The sequence below is a fragment of the Rhinopithecus bieti genome, unplaced genomic scaffold (assembly GCF_001698545.2).
Source record: "Rhinopithecus bieti isolate Rb0 unplaced genomic scaffold, ASM169854v2 scaffold_3040, whole genome shotgun sequence".
Taxonomy (NCBI): Eukaryota; Metazoa; Chordata; class Mammalia; order Primates; family Cercopithecidae; genus Rhinopithecus; species Rhinopithecus bieti.
The window spans coordinates 4387288-4404295 of record NW_016804657.1 but is presented as its reverse complement, the minus strand read 5'-3'; the positions used below and the strand labels follow the sequence as shown (position 1 = coordinate 4404295).

Sequence of the window (17008 nt, the reverse complement as noted above, 5' to 3'; positions counted from 1 at the left end):
AGTGGAGAGGTCTGGGGTGCGGGGCACAGTCCACTTTAGAGGAGAAACTTCAGTTCTTACTAAAAACACAGGCAGGCATTCAGGGCTCTGGTTTCCACCCTAGACTGCAATGCAACTAACATCCATTTTGTAGTTCAAAGTCCTCTGAGAATCGGAATTGGAAGCTCTGCCCTGGGCCCCAGTGTCTCACAGTCAGAGGCACGGTGCCACTGAGGTTCTGGGATGGCTGCTGTGGATTGGCTGCTGTGGATGGCAGTGGGTGTGGAAGGAGGCCTTTCGCCCAGCCTCCTAAAGTGGCGGGATTCTGCCGCTTCCCCCAGGCACCTCACTGTAAACTCTTCCTCAGCAAAGGGAGTCCAGCCAAGTCCTTAATATGACTCAAGGAGTGCGGATGGGTTGGGAGGGAGAAAATGGATGGTCGGGGGAAGTTTGATCTGAGGGCTACCCAAACAAACACAGGAGAGGAGTAGTGGATTTTCCTTTTAATGCAAAATGTTGCAATACAAAACAGTGTGGAGAAAGTCCTGTTCCTCAGGACACTGAAGGGAGGAGTGAGGAAGAGAGGGTAGAGCTGGACGTCCCCTCCTATTTCTCCCTCCCCAAGTCATTCTGAGGGCAAGAACACTGCTGCCTGCTCCTGGGGCCTGCCCCCATACAAGGTTAGCGCTCTGGGTCTGGGTCATCTTAGTCTGAAATTTGTCGACGTGGGGCAGGAGAGCAGGAGGGAACACTGAGGGTTTTGACTCTTTGAGCTCTACAAGGATTACTCAGGATCTGGAGTTCTGTATGAAACAAAGGAGCTGCAAGAATTTGATTGCCATTGGCTAAAAATGTAGAGGATTTGAGCCACAACTGGCCCACATTTGAAGAATGAGGAACAGGAAATTTAGTGGGGATATAATATAAATGTATGGGAGTAAGAAAGATGCAAAAACAAGGCTAGCTCCTCAAACCTCCTCCTCTTTCTTCCTCATCTCCAGCTTATAGACAATCTGGTAGCCATCATCCCAGGCATAGAGCTGGCGTTCTCGGGGATTATAGCGGAGGCTGGCATGGGCACCGTATCTGCGGGGAAAATAAGGGAGTGCTGCCCGTTCAGGGCTCAGGGTGCCGCTGGCATCAAAGGAGCACTGGATCCGGGCCCGACTGGCAGGACGGGTGTTATAGACGACATAGAGGGTCCCACAGATGACAAAGGCAGCCTCAGCATTCTCTCTGGGACATGGTGTGTCCCACTGCTGCTCTGTGTCCAGTGTCTGTGGATCTAACTTGGCCAGACACAAGTGCCTGTCATCCTCTCGGGTGGCATAGACAGCCCAAAGACCTTCCTCATCAGCTGCCAGGTCAATGTAGGTGTCTGCTGTCAGGCCGTATGGGGGAATCAAACCCTCTGCTGGGAATACTGAGCTGTCCACCACTGTCCGGTTTGCCAGGTGGAATTTGATGAGCTGCAAAGTGTTCTCCAGCTCACCACCCCCGCCAGGTCTTCCAGGAGGCCTCCGGGCAAAATAAAGAAAGCCACCATATACCAGCTGCCCTGTGCCTACCCAGGGAAAGGGCACCCGGACTCGGGAAGCTTTCCGGGCAGCCATGGCAAGGGTGAAGTCACGCAGCCTTGGGAAGACAAAGGCTGTGTCATTCTGTGTCCCATCTAACACGTAGATCTTCTCTGTTTGCCCCAGTGGATCCTTGGTCCATAGACCAGCTGGGCCACCAAATCGCTTCAGAATCTTCATTGATCTCACTTGAGAGATTGTGTAGCCACAGTCTGATGAGAAAAGCACAGGAAAAGGAAATAGAGGCAAGAATTAGATGCCTCCAGCAGGAACTCCCCCAGGGTAGGCGATCTGGAGAATAGTGAGCATTTGCCCAGTGGATGCCTCCACTCTTAGGGAGAATTGAGAAAGAGCGGGTACCACAGCAGCCTGGATCCCCAGAACCTCTCCTTAATAGACCTGGCATTACAGAGGTCTCCCTGAAACAGATTCCAGAAGACAGAGCCACAATGGACTGGGACAAAGAGAAAAAAAGAGTAAGAAGCAAGGAAGGAAGAGTATCGGTTCTGAGAGATTTAGGGGCCTGCTTTCAGATCATTTACCTGTCACCATATCATACTTCTCATTTCTTCTTCCCTTGCCTCTGGTCCCAGGGCCTCCAGTCATCTTCTCATCTAACTCTACACAGGGCAGAGCTGGGTTCTGGGTCTCCAGATAGTCCACCTCCCGCTCCAGACGATCTACTCTCCCAGAGATGGTGTCAGCCTCAGTTCTGAGCGCCTCCCGCTCCTTCTCTGCCACCTCCAGCAGTGGCAGCATCTTGTTCTTGAAGTCCCGCAGCTCAGCAGCATGCCGACTACTCTGGTCCTGGCACTGGGCCAGCCGTTCCTGAAGGGATGAGGGATCAGGAGGGAGGCTGCAGGGTTACAACTCCCAGGCAGGGAGAGGCCCAACTCGGGAGTCAGGAATGGGAAAAAAAGAGAAAACTCAGCCAGGCTTCAATATCCCCTTCCATTCCTGCAGAAAAGGAAACCAGATGTGCAGAGGTGCTAAATGTGCAAAGAGCCTAGCTGAGATTCACCTAGGCCCCTACCCTGACTCCATGTCCTCCAGCCCATGTTCTCTGTGAGCAGTGCCACTGAGTCACCTGAGCCTCTAGGCAGGTCTAAGCGCATGAAGGTGTGAAGAGGTCTCTGTTCCCTTAGCAATTATCCTCTGGGAACTAAAATGCTACAGATCTCAACCTGTTAAAAAGACAGGGAATTATAGATTCCCTGGGAACCTCCAACTTCAACAGAATTATCAGCTCCTCTGGAGATGCAGCCCCACAATCTTGGTTCTCGTTTCCACTCTGCCCCCTTGTTCTATCTAATCCCAGAGTTAAAACGCAAAAATCTATTTGCTTTGGAATTGTTCTATGTGGGGAAAGAGGAGGGCTTGTCATTCTGAAGGTCTTCTTATTATGGGAGAATTTTCTGTAGTCTTACAGAGCCCTTTCTTGTTATCCCCAGATCCCTAACAAACTGGTTGAACCAATAGACCTGGAATCCTTCTAGGCTGGGCTGGAAGAGAAAGGGGTCCCTCACCTCTAAAGCAGCTAGTCGGCGTTCCATGTACTCCACCAGGTGGTGCTGCTGTCCTTGAAGGGGTCCCGACCATGATAAAAGGAAGAAGATGAGGAGAGGGGTGCTGGGCCCCATGGCAGCCGGGAGAGTGGTGCCAGAGTAGAAGGAACTTACAGTCGGCCTCTTCCCCTCAAGCCTGAGGGTTAGCTTTGGAGGCGGGGTGGGGGCGGTGCCTTCTCTCTTTCTGATCTCTGGGTCTCTCTCACTACTCTGGAATGCTTTCAGTCTCTTTACAATCCCCACCCCCTCCTTTCCGCCAGCATTGATCAAACACAGATGGCCCCATTGCACAGCAGCCAGAAGCCTTAACCACCTCCCGCCTAGGCTGTAGGCTCCCCTGGAGGGGAAAGAGATGGAAACCCAAAGGCAGAGGCCTCTGGGCAGTCAAGCAGGGAAGCTAGCTGCAGGAAGCAGAGACCCCAGAGAAAACTCAGCGAACGCCATTCCTGTTTCAGGAAAGTTTCACCAGTGCTGACCTCTTAAGAAACTGACATCTTTCATTAATCCTTCCCTTCCCTGCAATGAGTGGGTTGTTTTCAGCCGTGTTCAGTAGAAGCTGGAAGCTGGGGAGGTGAGATTTGAGGGGAGGAAGCAGGAAAAAAAAAGGCCCAAGTGGTCAAGCCCAACTTAGTCTAAAGCTCATTGGCGCCACCTTGTGCTAAGCACCTAGTGTCATCTCTCATGATTAATATAGAAACTAAGGCTTAGACTTCACCCCACGAGGAAAATTTTCCACAAAAGCCAAATATATTGAATTTACAGGGGTTTTCACCACTAAAATGCAGATTTCCCCCAAGACTATCCAATTACTATTTTGGATAGGCTTGGATTGGCTATGCAAATCTCTCTCTGATTTAGCCCAAGGAAGAAAATATAACTGAGATTAAAAAAAAAAAAAAAAGAAAAAAAAAAAAAAAAAAAGAGGTCACTGAGAAGTTAGTAAATTAACTCTTGATTGTCTGGAAGTAAGGCTGACAGCAGCGCTGTTTTACATGGCTTTCCTTTGCTTGAAAGAGGCCAGGTATATTCTCTCACCAAAACTGAGGAGTGTTCAATGAGTTCACATTAATTTACTATACATTCATTTATTGTGGGGGGGGCAGAATCTGAAATACATATACATGTATGTATGTGGTTGCAGTCTAAATCAGTGTATTCTGACCCCCTTACCACTGGGATAAAAGACTGTTGGTTATTTCTCTCGGTTGTGGTCCAAAAGGTTATTTCTGAGTGTTTCTCATTTCCATACCCCAACTAAGGCAGCAGGAGCATCCAAAATGAATTAATGGCCACCATAAGGTAGACATGGCCTGACACACAGGTCCAAAAAAAAAATCAAATAGAGTATTTACTCAGAGACCTGCAGTCATTAATCCAAACAACCCCCTATTTCTTTATCGGGAGAAATTCTACTCACTTTAGAATCAAGAGAATCTGATCAGAGAGGTTCCTTCTCTAAAAAGGACCATGACTCTTAACAGTACAGCTTGAAAGGAGGGGAAAAATAGCAGCTTCCTGTGGTGACTCATCTTTTCATTCTGCTACTGCTATTTGGCAAAATATACTAGGAAACAAAGCTTAATTAGCCTGTCTCAGATATCTTCTACCTCTTTCAAAGGGTCAGATCCAGATGATGTGAAGTAAGGGCCCTGGACACTGAATTCTTGGGAAGTATTCCCTGCCAAACCCTATTCATTTCCAGTATGGAGATTTGTATGAAGAATGAAATTGTCTCTAGTACTCTACTGATGCTCAAATATAATATGCTTAGCCACTTTCAAAGACGTCATTTATTGATCCCCTTTATATCCTATAACAGAAGTCAAAAACAGCCACGATTCAGAAAATTTACCCATTTTATTGATGCATTACAATTGCTCTACATTTTACCATATTATGTAGAAAATACTGAAAATACAAGCTACTTTGTAAAACCAAAGACAAACATTGAATCCAAAGATAAACTATGTTTTACACAATGGACCCTTTTCCCATAGTTAGTATTAAATTTTAAATATCTATTTCTTTTGTTAAAATGATTATTTTACATACTCCCTAAGTACATCTGCATTACAAACATAGCTCAGTAATTCTCAGAAACTATCTGTTTCTAGAGGCTTGTTGTAAAAGAAAGCGCACAACCAAAAAAAGGGAGAAAGCAAAAAAAGTTTAAATCACACACAATAACTAGCATATCAAATACATTTAATAAAGTAGGAATTCCATTGCAATATCAAGGATTCAAAGCAGAAATACTAACATTACATATAATGTACATATAATGTACTGCTACATGTAGTGAGATTATTTTTCAAGCTGAATTGAAACCACACATTATATAAAGTTTAGCAACAAACAACCATGTAGACATGCTGCACCATCTATCAGTTTAAAAAAAAAAAAAATCAAAATAGGAAGCAGGCTCGGGCCACTCCTGTCACTGAGAGGCAATTTCATTTCCTATCCTAAAACAAACCATCTCAACTAGTGAATTTTTGCATAATAATGCTGAATAAAACACACATTACTGTGCTTGCCTGGCCAAGGGCAGTCAAGCTTAGCCCCTCTAGTGGAGGACAATGGATGAGCAATCACAAAAGCAGGCTCAGAATGGCCAGAACTGTTTGAAATGGAGTTCTTATTCCTGGGGTTGGTATTTCAGCTGAGCACTGAAAATAATATCACCTCCTGAGAGCTATTAAAAACTCTGGAGTGACCAAGTGTCCCTATGAACCCAGAGTGGCTACACTGAACCCTTCCCCGCTTCTTCTCTCACCTGGAAAGGAAGAAGCTGGAAATGCAAGTTCGGAGAGAGGACTTAAAGCCTTAAGCTGGTTTGAGGTCAGGTCACTGTGACCCAGGCCAGCTGCTCACTAAATTCACTGGGCTTCCTCCCTTCCTGTCAGGGCCAACAATGTTAAGCCCCAGGGACAGAATCTAAAGCCACATTGAGCACATACATACACATTCAGCAGACACAGGTGGATTTTTATGTTGGAAAATCGGAAATGCCAGTTTGCAGACTAAGACTGAAAATCTCTAAAGTTTTAAAGCCACACACTGCTAGTCAAGTGATTAAGGTAACAATACAAGCTCTTGGTATTATCCTTTTCTGTGGAGTTTAGACTCCTATCTTAAGTGGTATCTGCTTATTGGACTGGGGGCAGGAATGTGGTTTGGTTTTGTTTCCTGCATCTCATTTCTTACAAAAACAACAAATCTTGTCCCTTATAGAAAAAAGGCAAGGAACAAAACAATTTGTCCTTTAGAAACCAGACCTGTGTTCCAACAAGAAAATCAGAATGTGCTTGGCAAAAAGGAGACACAAAGATCACAGATGTTGACCAGAAAACTGTATGACACTAGTGACCGAAATTATATAAACTGCTTGGCTATCTTGACCAATATAGTGCTGAAAACACAACTCAATATAATGATTTTTAAAAATAAAGAAAACACAACATGTTCCTGGTAGGCTGTACTGACTACCTGCCCCATCTTGGAAGCCCTTACTCCTTACAATGAAGAAACTCCAAATACTTTGACAGCTCCTCGGTGTTCAACCTGGTACAGAGCTGGCTGACCAGGCTCCATGAAATCTCCCATCTCCATTCTGCACCTCCTTGACACCATCTCTATCTACATAGAACCAGTCCTAAAATTATATCTCAAATATATCATTTTCAATTCAGATGGAACACACCTGTATTTTAGGATTAACCTTCTTTCCCCAAATCCTTTATGGGCAGGAATGTCCCCATCCCCAGTACCTTCTACTTGACCCAGATCCATGCAGGAGCTGAGAGTACCAGGACAATTTCACAGCTTGAAGGGCCCCAAGACTCTACAAGCTGTTAAAAAAGAAACCTCAAAAGCCTCAGTGACTCAACAGGCTTTGGTTCCTTCTCTATATTCTTCACCAGCTAAGAAACCTTTCTGTGAGCTCCTTGTCACCAGCGGCACCACAAAACTCCTCCTCATAGTGTGGGGACACGGTAAGCAATACAATAGGCTCTTTGGTATAAACTCATCTGTTATATGTTTTTTCAACAAGCAAATATTTTACTAGGAATGTCAACTATTTGCAGGAAGGACTGCCACATGGGAAAAGGAAAAAAAAAAAAATCATTCTAAAAGTGATTGCACATACTTTAAAAGAATGCATATTTAATATTGGCTTGACTCCTCTCACCTGCTTCCTGAATTCTCACAGAAGCAAGGTAGCAATGCACAGTGAGAGAGCCACATGGGAAAATGCTTCTGTGAGAACTCAGCTGAGAATCCAAAATGGAAAGGGGTAGAGGTGGTGGTAAAGGAGAAAAGCTGCTGTTTTTATTTTTCAATGTTGGCAGGGAAACTGAGAACAATGCATTTACACAACACAGCTACTAATCCTGTTCTGATAAATCCCGTGAACAACTTAGGGTCCCCGGGGGCTTGCTGGTCCATCCTAAGGCAAGCTCACTGTAAACTCTATTAACCACTACATTATCATATAAGGCACTACAATAAGGGAAGGAGGGAGAAAAGGAAGGAAGAGACACACACTGAAAAACTCCTCACCAGACACACCTGTGCAAAACAATTCCAAGGGTCTCCTCTCCTTGCAGGCAATGCCCCTGCTCATTCAGCACTACAGTAATATGCTCTAATATAATTGCAATTAGTTCACATACATTCCAACAAGTATCAGTTCATTTTGGTTTAAATACAACGGAGACATCAATCCATCTCCCGGATAACACTGGAGGATCACATACACACTAAGTACACAATTCAAGTGTAATCACTACACATTTGATTACAAATAACATTTTGGGTTAGCAGGAAAAATTGCTTGTTATATTTTTCTAATCAATATGTACATATTTAATTATGTAAAATATTAAAACACCACCATTACAAAACTTCTAAAATATTTTAAATTCAGTAATAAATTTTAAAATATTTTTTGCAATTCCTACATGCACTTATTGTATAAGTCTTAATAAGAGAGCATTCAATTTGCTGCTGGCATACAAAGGAAGCTACTTTAAAGTATAAAAGCTATACACAAGAAATGTTCTTATCTGGTTTCAGGTTTTTTTAGCTTTCTCCCCAAACAAATCACATAAAACAGAAGGGAGAGATGAGCAAAACACAGAGGTGTAATATTGAAAATTCATACTAATCTTTAGGCAAAGCTCATCAATGCCAGTATCTCATAACAGACAGAGATTTTGCATATAATAAAACAACCACCACCATATAATAATAACCACCTTAATGGCTTTTACAATAAAAAAATTTAAGCTGAATTAGAGAGAGAAAGACTTTTAAAAAATAATTTAAAAAAGAATTCATGGTGCTTCATTTAAAAAGAATACTTGGTGTTTTCACACAGATATGGATTCTCTCACATTTAGTTACCAGCAAATGGTGAGCTGCCTTTTAAACACTACTTTATAACACACACAGGAGCAATTGAGAGAATCCCAATAGTAACATAGAGTAATACGTAACCAGTTTTGCAAAAATAACAATTACCCATTAAGTATAATATGACATTAAAACAAAACTGAAACTCTGTAAGTTTAAATGTCCAATAAACAAAGATGAGATTTTGAGGAGAAATGCCTGATAGTAAAAATACAGACTTGTGTAAGCTGCTTTTAAAATAAAATAGGCAAGTAAGTCTGAGTTTATAAACAAAAGTAATGATTTTTCTTTTCTTGTCATCAGATTTCAACTCCTTCTATCAGCATTTTTCCTGACCAGCAATCACAATAACACAAAACGAAATAAAGAGGGGCTTCACTTGTTTTTAAAAGCATTTATAGAAATCAAGTCAGAGAGACAAAATATTTTTCAGAGGGTAACTTCACAACAATCTCTCTTCCTTGGTAACTGCAGAAGATGGGCATCTGAACTCTTCCAAGTACCAAAATTGCTGTCACAAAAATAAAGAATTTAAAAATAGGGCAAACTTTGGGAGACTACAACAATGCAGTCAACACTGAGACAGGTTCCCCAGAGAAAACTTTCTGCTTCAGTGGGCCCCTGCAGAACAAGTTGCTGGCTAAGAAGTTTCAAGAGGGTAAAGGAGGATCTCACCATAGCCCAATATTAAGAACTCAGGGCCAGGAGAAGGTAGCCATGACTCCTCCTCCCTCATGCTCACCAACTATAAGTAGGAATACTGGCTGATCTTGGTAGGACTCAGCGGGTATCCAGTGTAAATTGTTGAGCCTCGGGAAGACCCAATGTAGGATTGGGTGGCAAACTGGTGTTGGTACTGAGCAGGGGCCACGCTGGCAGAAGTGAGGAGGCTGGGCCCAACACTGACAGGGACCTGGTGCACCAAAGTGCTAGGGTGAGTGGTATAGGCTGCAGCATGCCTTGAGGAACCCTGTGGGGAGAAAAGATGAGCAATGGAGCTGGTTGAGCCCAGTGCAGCAGCAGAAGTGGGGGCAGCATACGTATACAGATGAGCCTGGCTTGGCAGGTGAGCAGGCGCTGGGGCAAGGTGTGGGTGCCCCGTAGAGTGTAGCGGGCTGCCATGCTGGAAGGTGTAGGGGGCTTGGGAGAGAGGGGCCACAAACGCCTGCTGCCTGCGGGGGGCTGGGTTGCTGCTTCTCTCCTGTGAGGTTGGAGCCGCCGATGACTGCTGGTTCTGGAAGAAAGAAGGAAGTGAGGAATCTTGAGGTCACTCTGGTTCAGGGCACGAAAGGCCAAGTTAAGAGCTCAGGTCCTGACTTGTACTGTTTCCGAATGGGTATAGCACATAATCTCCCAGACTGGCATTGAATGCTGTCAGAAATCAGCCACCCCTCCTTCTGCCTCTTAGCAAGATAGATCCTAACCTGGCTCAGGTAGCAGCAGTTTGCTTGTAAGTATGACAGGAAGAGGGAGAATCAAGAGACCACAGGATTCCCCACTTCTGCAATTTAATAACTGGTGACTCAACTCACCCTATTCTGGCATCAGTAAATTTGAATTTTTCCTAACCTTTATTTCTTACCATTGCTTTCTTTTGTTCTTCTCCTCTAAGTTCTTCATACCCCTCTTGAAATGTGGAGCCTAAAATACATACACTAACTCAAACTTACATTTTCACTTGCATGTGCTCTCTCTCACACACCCTCATATTGAACTTTCTCACTACTGGTGGACATCATACAAGCACTCGGATTTTAGCCTCTAAGAATGAACACAAATAAGGTAATGAGAGAAGTAGAAGGGTGGGTTGGGGCAGAGGGTGTTCGGAGAGTGGGGAAGTCCCAAATCCCAGACTTCTAGCAACAGGCAGGACCTAGAACCAGTTGAATTTGGTGGCCAGTGAGCTTTTCAGTCTCTTGACTCAAGTAAACAAGGTAAGGATCAGCTTACTTACGGCCTGGGGGATAAAGAGAATCTGATCTCAAAGCATATGCCTATCACAGACATGGTTAAACTTCCCAGGCTCTTTCTAAATCCCAGACGTTTCTCTAACTTTCCAGGGTAGACTTAGGGAGGTTTGATGGAAAACCTAGAATGTACATCCTGAACACAAAGAGTGAATGATGAGATGCAGCACATGCGGTACGACGTAAGCCACAGAACACAAAATTATTTGACACAAAAGGGGCTTCATTTGGCTTTATTCAGCATCCAGCCAGAAGCAGGGTTCTCCAGAAAGTAACAACAGTGCAGGGCCCAAAGAGAAGGCAGTAGCCCGTAGCGCTTACCTGGCTAAGGTTGAGTGGCTGTGCTGCACCGGTCCCCCCGCGTTGAGCTCGATACCCTGTGGGGGTGATACAGCATCCAGATGACTGCCCACTCACTGAAGCTACTGGCTTGGTCTTATTGCTCAGGAGACCTAAAAAAGCATCAGGCTTAATAGTTATGAGTAGACATCACTGAGCTAACCTCAGATGGCATCATATTAATTAGTCCACATTTGTATGTAGTTTGCAAGCATTAAGGTCTCATGTATGTCTTACTTCCTCAATTCTATTTATCCCAGAAGAAAATAACCTGTATCACCCATTTCTTTTCTGTCTTGGCACAAATCTCCACATAGGAGATTTGTTCACTTAAATCAATATTATAAATATTATAACTATAATCTCTTTGTTATATACAAGGAAGGACTGGAAATACAAATATGCTAAGACACCGTCCCTCTCTCTAAGAGTTTATAGTTTTATGTAGGAAGGGATTCAACAAGCACAGAAATGACAATATGAAGCTGAGAAAGCTATTGGCAATTCTTAGGATATTAAAGTGTCAAGAGAGTTTAAAAGAAGGCAAAATTATATCTCGGGCACTTACTGTCTTCAAATTCTAAGAAATTACAGGACAGCTGAATGTGAAATTTTGCTTGCTTCTGTGTTCCCATTAGGAAAACCAGAGCATCCATTCAGTGTTTCATGTGATAGCCTATATTCTCTGGACCCAAGAGCGTATGGAGGTCCTAATAATTCTGTTCAGTAGCCTGGCATCAGGAAGCTTTCTCCCCTGTCTGCAATGGGACAACTGTCTACTTCTGAAAAGAATCACACAGAGGTGTAACACAATACCCTCAAATTATAACCCTGTTTATGTCTATGGCAGTAAGATAATACATAATAAAACATAATTTTTACAGGTATGGCCCAGGTTTATGTTGATACCTAAACTTCACCAACCCCTTTCTTGGTATGAAGTTGTCACTGAAAAGCAGCTGCCTTGACAAGACTACATTGCCTGGGCTCACTTGCATCTAGGTGGAGCCATGTGAGAAGTATTCACTATTTCCACTTATTTCCAGGCTAAAGAGATTAAACCATGTGTGTGCCTCCTTCAAACTTTCTCCTTCTGACTGGATGCTCAGGAATCAAACACTTGTACCAAGAAGTTATATGAGAGAGAAGTAAAATTCTACTATGTTATGCTACAAAAATCTAGGATTTGTTACTGCAGCTACTATTACCCAACTAACACAATAACTGAACCAGGGAGCCTAAGTCCAGTATGTATCAGAGCAAAGAAGATGGAAGTCATTGGGTTGGTAATAGAACCAACAAAAGCATCACTGCTATGACACTGGGTGAGAAAAAAAATCTAAAGAATATAACTGTTTTCCAAAACACTTTTGTAGTCATTTTCAGTATTATCAAGTCCTGTCTACATCTCGATTGCCAAATTCAAATCATCTATGGCAAACCTAATTGCCTAATACTTCTGGCAATATCACACGTCTTGTCTGCTTTCTCCCATCAGCACTGAATGTGTTTCTGAGACTACAATCTCATTTGTGCATTAATCCAAGCAAAATAAACACAGGAAGATAAAGTGATGGCCAAAAATAATTTCCCATTGTGCAGGGAACTGATTTCTGAATTAAGGACTCTTTAAGAATGTCTAAACCACTGGTCTCTACCACTGACATAAGTGGATTATGGCAAAATATTTAAGCATACACACATCAAAGGAGAATTCAACTCAAGTTGTGAAGATACACTTACCTGAGGCCTGGGTTGCTACAGTGCAGTCACCAAGCTGAGTTTTCAGTGGAGGCACAATGATGGTGCGGGTGCCAGTGCCATCTGCCACAACTCTGCCAGGCCCCTCCAAAACGGGTCCACTATTGCCTCGGAGAGCACTCAGGGTATCAGTGGAATAAGGGCTGCTCAAAGAAGAGTCAGAGTCTGGAGAATCATTGACAGTGACATAACTGATGACATTAGACCTTGGCTTCAGGCTAGAGCTGAGGAAAAGAAAAATACATGAAAATTGAATTGTTCTTTTTTGTGTGTGTGACAGGGTCTTGTTCTGTCACCCAGGCTGGAGTGCAGTGGAGTGATCACAGTTTGCTGCAACCTCAACCTCCTGGGCTCAAGCTATCCTCCCATCTTAGCCTCCCGAGTAGCTGGGACTACAGGTGTGTACCACCATGCCCAACTGTTTTTATCTTTTGTAGTGATGAGATCTCACAATGTTTCCCAGGCTGGTCACAAATTCCTGGGCTCAAGTGACTTCCTGCTTTGGCCTCCCAAAGTGCTAGGATTACAGGCATGCGCCACCATACCGAGCTTCAATTGCCCTTTTAAGCAATGTTTCTTAGATGATCTGTCTCTGGTTCTCCCATGATAACAATGATGATAAAGATGGTAATAATAAAGGTAATATTAGCAGCAGTTAACTTCTGAGTACTTACGTATCAAGCACTACTCTCATGCTCTACATACATCTCACTGAATCCTTACAACAATCCTATGAAGTAGGTACTATTAACACCATTTTGCAGATGAGGGAACTAAAGAATAGGGAGATGAGAAACTTGCCCAGGGTCACACAAGAAGTGATGAGTGGTGAAGACAGGATTCAGACCCAGGACAGAATGACTTCAGAGTCCACACCTCTAACACCTCCTGTATATTGCTTCTACCATCTTACAATTGGTCCTTTTGAACTAACAGGCTCTAAATTCATTCGAAATTTTCTCTTCCAAGTTCACTTAAACTTCATTTACGTATGACTCTGTAAAGTCTCCTAAGTTACTTTCATGTGTGAATCCTACCTTCTCAGGTAAAAGCAAGAGATCATTCCCTCTTCTGTATGCCCAACACCAAAAGCCCCATCGAAGGCTATGCTTCCAAAATACCTTTTTCTTCGGCCCTTTTTTTGGGGTGGGGGTGGAAGGGGATGCAGTCTTGCTCTGTCACTCAGGCTGGAGTACAGTGGCACGATCTCAGCTCACTGAAACCTCTGCCTCCTGGGTTCAAGTGATTCTCCTGCCTCAGCCTCCCTAGTAGCTGGGATACAAACATGTGCTACCACGCTCTGCTAATTTTTGTATGTGGAGTAGAGACAGGGTGTTGCCATGTTGGCCGGGCTGGTCTTGAACTCCTGACCTCCGGTGATCTTCTGGCTTCAAGCTCCCAAAGTGCTGGGATTACAGGCGTGAGCCACCGTGCCCTGCTGGTCCTTTCTTTCACAGGCCAAACTGGGCCCACTTGCCTGAAGCCAACAGTCTAAGACCAACAGAGCCAGGAACCGTTCACTTATCTTACCTACTGGGCTTGTATTTGTTGTCCTCTTCCTCATCAGTGTCACTTCGGATAGTGATGACACTCACAGGAGGGCTGGGAGTATCTGGAATGATGATGGGCTGATGCTGATCCTGGACAGGGACTAAGGAATTATAAGAAGATGTGGTGCGAAGGGGACTGCTCCCAACCAGAGAATAGACTTGGGAAGGCAGAACATCTAGAGAGGACCTGTAGGAAAAGTTCACATGGAAAGATGATTCAGTCCTTGGCCTTCCAAATTGTACATCTTTTCCCCAGACTGCTTTCCAATTTACTCGTTGATTCCTTTTTACATGATCATTAAGCAAATACATTTAACTATACAAGTTCCAATGAAAATAAGCACCATGCTGGCAAGAGTTTCCAGGGACAAGAACACCAAAATACAAAAGACATTTTACTTTTATGAGTCCTTTATCCCAGGACTAAATTTCGCTCTGTAAAGTAAAATAAAAACATCATAAAATGCCCCAGATTCAAAGTGGCAGCAGAGAGAAAGGACCATCATAACCAGGACACACCTGGTGTACATGTGCAGATGAAATGATTTGCTCTTCCTCAATTTGGCAGCGACTTGCTGCTTCATATCTATATGATATGTCTATAAAATATTCCAAATGCAAGGCAACATATCTCTCAAATTGGCACAGTTTTAACTATCAGCTGTAACACAGACTCACTTGGAAGAGACTGGAGCTGACTGCTTATTCTTCTTCGAAGGGAGGGAACTGGATTGCTGTTGTCTGACAACATGGGCAACACCAACATTCAGAGGCTGAGCAGTGGCCAATGTCACATGGTTAGTCAGCAAGGATGGCTGCTGCATGATAGTGCTGTACTGGTTGCCATGAGAGTGGGCATTCCTGTACCAACAGAAAGAAAGAGAGAAGAGTGAATTCCAAAACCAATGAAGAATCAGGACCAAAGAGACATCAAAAGCAATTAGCCAAAATGCAGCTGCATTTTATTTTTTTAAAGTTGAGTACCTACCATCTGATAAGGGATTAATAACCAGAATATGTAAGCAGCTCAAACAACTCTATGGAAAAAAAAATCTAATAATACGATCAAAAAATGGGCAAAATATTTGAATAGACATTTTCCAAAAGATGACTTACAAATGACAAACGGGCATATGAAAAGGTGCTCAACATCTCTGATCATTAGAGAAATGCAGATCAAAACTGCAATAAGATATTATCTCACCCCAGTTAAAATGGCTTATATCCAAACGACAAGCAATAATAAATGCTGCCAAGGATATGGAGAAAAGGGAACAACTGTACACAGTAGGAATGTTAAGTTAGTACAACTATTATGAAGAACAGTTTGGAGGCTCCTGTAAAAACTAAAAATTGAGCTACCATACGATCCAGCAATCCCACTGCTGGGTATATACCCAAAAGAAAGGAAATAAGTATATCAAAGAGATATCTGCACTCCTATGTTGCAGCACTGTTCACAGTAAGATTTGGAAGAAGCCTAAGCGTCCATCAACAGATGAACGGATAAAGAAAATGTGGTACATATACACAATGGAGTACTATTCAGCCACAAAAAGAATAAGATCCTGTCATTTGCAACAACATGGATGGAACTCAAGTTCATTATGTTAAGTGAAATAAACCAGACACAGAAAGACAAACCACATGTTCTCACTTATTTATGAGATCTAAAAATCAAAACAATTTAATTCATGGACATAGAGAGTAGGATGGTTACCAGAGGCTGGTAAGAGTAGTGGAGGGTTAGTGAGGAGGTAGGGATGGTTAATGGGCACAAAAAAAAAAAAAAAGAATAAGACCTACTATTTGATAGCACAATAGGTGACTACAGTCAGTAATAACTTAATTGTACATTTTAAAATGACTTAAAGAGTGTAACTGGACTATTTGTAACTCAAAGGATAAACGCTTGAGGGGATGGACACCCTATTCTCCATGATGTACTTATTTCACATTGCATGCCTGTGTCAAAATATCTCATGTACCCCATAAACATACATACCTACTATGTAACCATAAAAATTTAAAAAAAGAAAAAAGGATTTTCATTATAAAAAATAAAGTTGGGGACCTAGATTATCAGGCTTTAGGATCTCACTGTATGGTTTCTAATCACTTAAGACTCTCTTTAAAAAATCTAGAAGAAATGATTCTTAAGAACCTATTGCTTTCCTATATTCAAAGTTTTCTTATAACACCGTCTCCTAGCCTGATATGGGTTCTTAAAGGATTCCAACAGAGTCAAATTTTCCTTTATTTTCTTACTAGTCTCTCCTTATTATCAAGTGCTCCCACCCTATGGGATCTGCCCTTACAAATCTCCCAGAGTAACACAGAACACTTGCCTCCAGTCGGCTAGCTGCTGGCCACTCCCCATGGCCTCTGGAATCATTGCTGTGGGCTGCACAGAGTTGTGTAGAGCTACCCCAGGCAACTGTTGCCAAGTTGAAGGCAGGAGAATTTGCTGAGTCCCTCCAGGCCACGCCTGCTGTAAGGAAACACACACAAAAAACATACAGACTTGATTCATCCTTGGCTTTTTCTTCTGTTTTTTTAAAGAAAGAAAAATTCATATCTTAAAAGAAGTTGTTTGTAGATTGTTAACTTGCAGAGATTAAAAAAGAAAGGTCAGAGGGGCTCAAAGTTACAAGTCTTATGAATGGGGAAAGAAAACATACTGCTTTCTTTCACCCACCCCCATAACCTGACCACCCTGGTATTAAAGAAAAGAAGATCCCTGCGGTTAAGAGCTCCTATTATACTGTAGAGAAAAGGAGTCTGAAGGTTCAGAGATAAGAGCTGGTTAAATGCTGGAGTTTCATTTTTGCAAAAATTCTAAAATATATCCC

General features: G+C 42.9%; 2 protein-coding genes across 7 annotated transcripts in view; both read right to left on the bottom strand.

The window, feature by feature from the left end:
* Window positions 1–464: 464 nt before the first annotated feature.
* Window positions 465–3322, bottom strand: OLFML3 (olfactomedin like 3). The gene is made up of 3 exons (XM_017869779.1): window positions 3083–3322; window positions 2099–2384; window positions 465–1768 (listed from the first exon to the last, which is right to left on the bottom strand). Exons 1-3 carry the CDS (start codon window positions 3194–3196, stop codon window positions 948–950), a joined length of 1221 nt encoding a protein of 406 aa, XP_017725268.1. The 5' UTR covers window positions 3197–3322; the 3' UTR covers window positions 465–947.
* A 1637-nt stretch (window positions 3323–4959) lies between these two features.
* HIPK1 (homeodomain interacting protein kinase 1) overlaps window positions 4960–17008 on the bottom strand; it is a 50142-nt gene continuing 38093 nt past the window's right edge. For 2 of the 6 annotated variants that reach the window (XM_017869759.1, XM_017869762.1), the window contains exons 11-16: window positions 16505–16647; window positions 14835–15017; window positions 14137–14343; window positions 12589–12830; window positions 10828–10958; window positions 4960–9773 (exon numbers count right to left, since the gene is read on the bottom strand). In XM_017869759.1, the coding sequence (XP_017725248.1) occupies window positions 9285–9773; window positions 10828–10958; window positions 12589–12830; window positions 14137–14343; window positions 14835–15017; window positions 16505–16647 (1395 nt within the window). In that variant the 3' untranslated portion in view covers window positions 4960–9284. The remainder of the gene's footprint in view (window positions 9774–10827; window positions 10959–12588; window positions 12831–14136; window positions 14344–14834; window positions 15018–16504; window positions 16648–17008) is intronic. The other 4 variants (XM_017869760.1, XM_017869764.1, XM_017869761.1 and 1 more) reach the window with 4 other exon arrangements.

Bases quoted from the DNA above. Each gene is read 5' to 3' on its own strand.
- OLFML3 (XM_017869779.1), bottom strand. From the start codon at position 3,196: ATGGGGCCCAGCACCCCTCTCCTCATCTTCTTCCTTTTATCATGGTCG. The intron at 2,385-3,082 runs GTGAGGGACCCC...TCATCCCTTCAG, and splicing joins GCCGACTAGCTGCTTTAGAG to GAACGGCTGGCCCAGTGCCA. The intron at 1,769-2,098 runs GTAAATGATCTG...TTTTCTCATCAG, and splicing joins GAAGTATGATATGGTGACAG to ACTGTGGCTACACAATCTCT.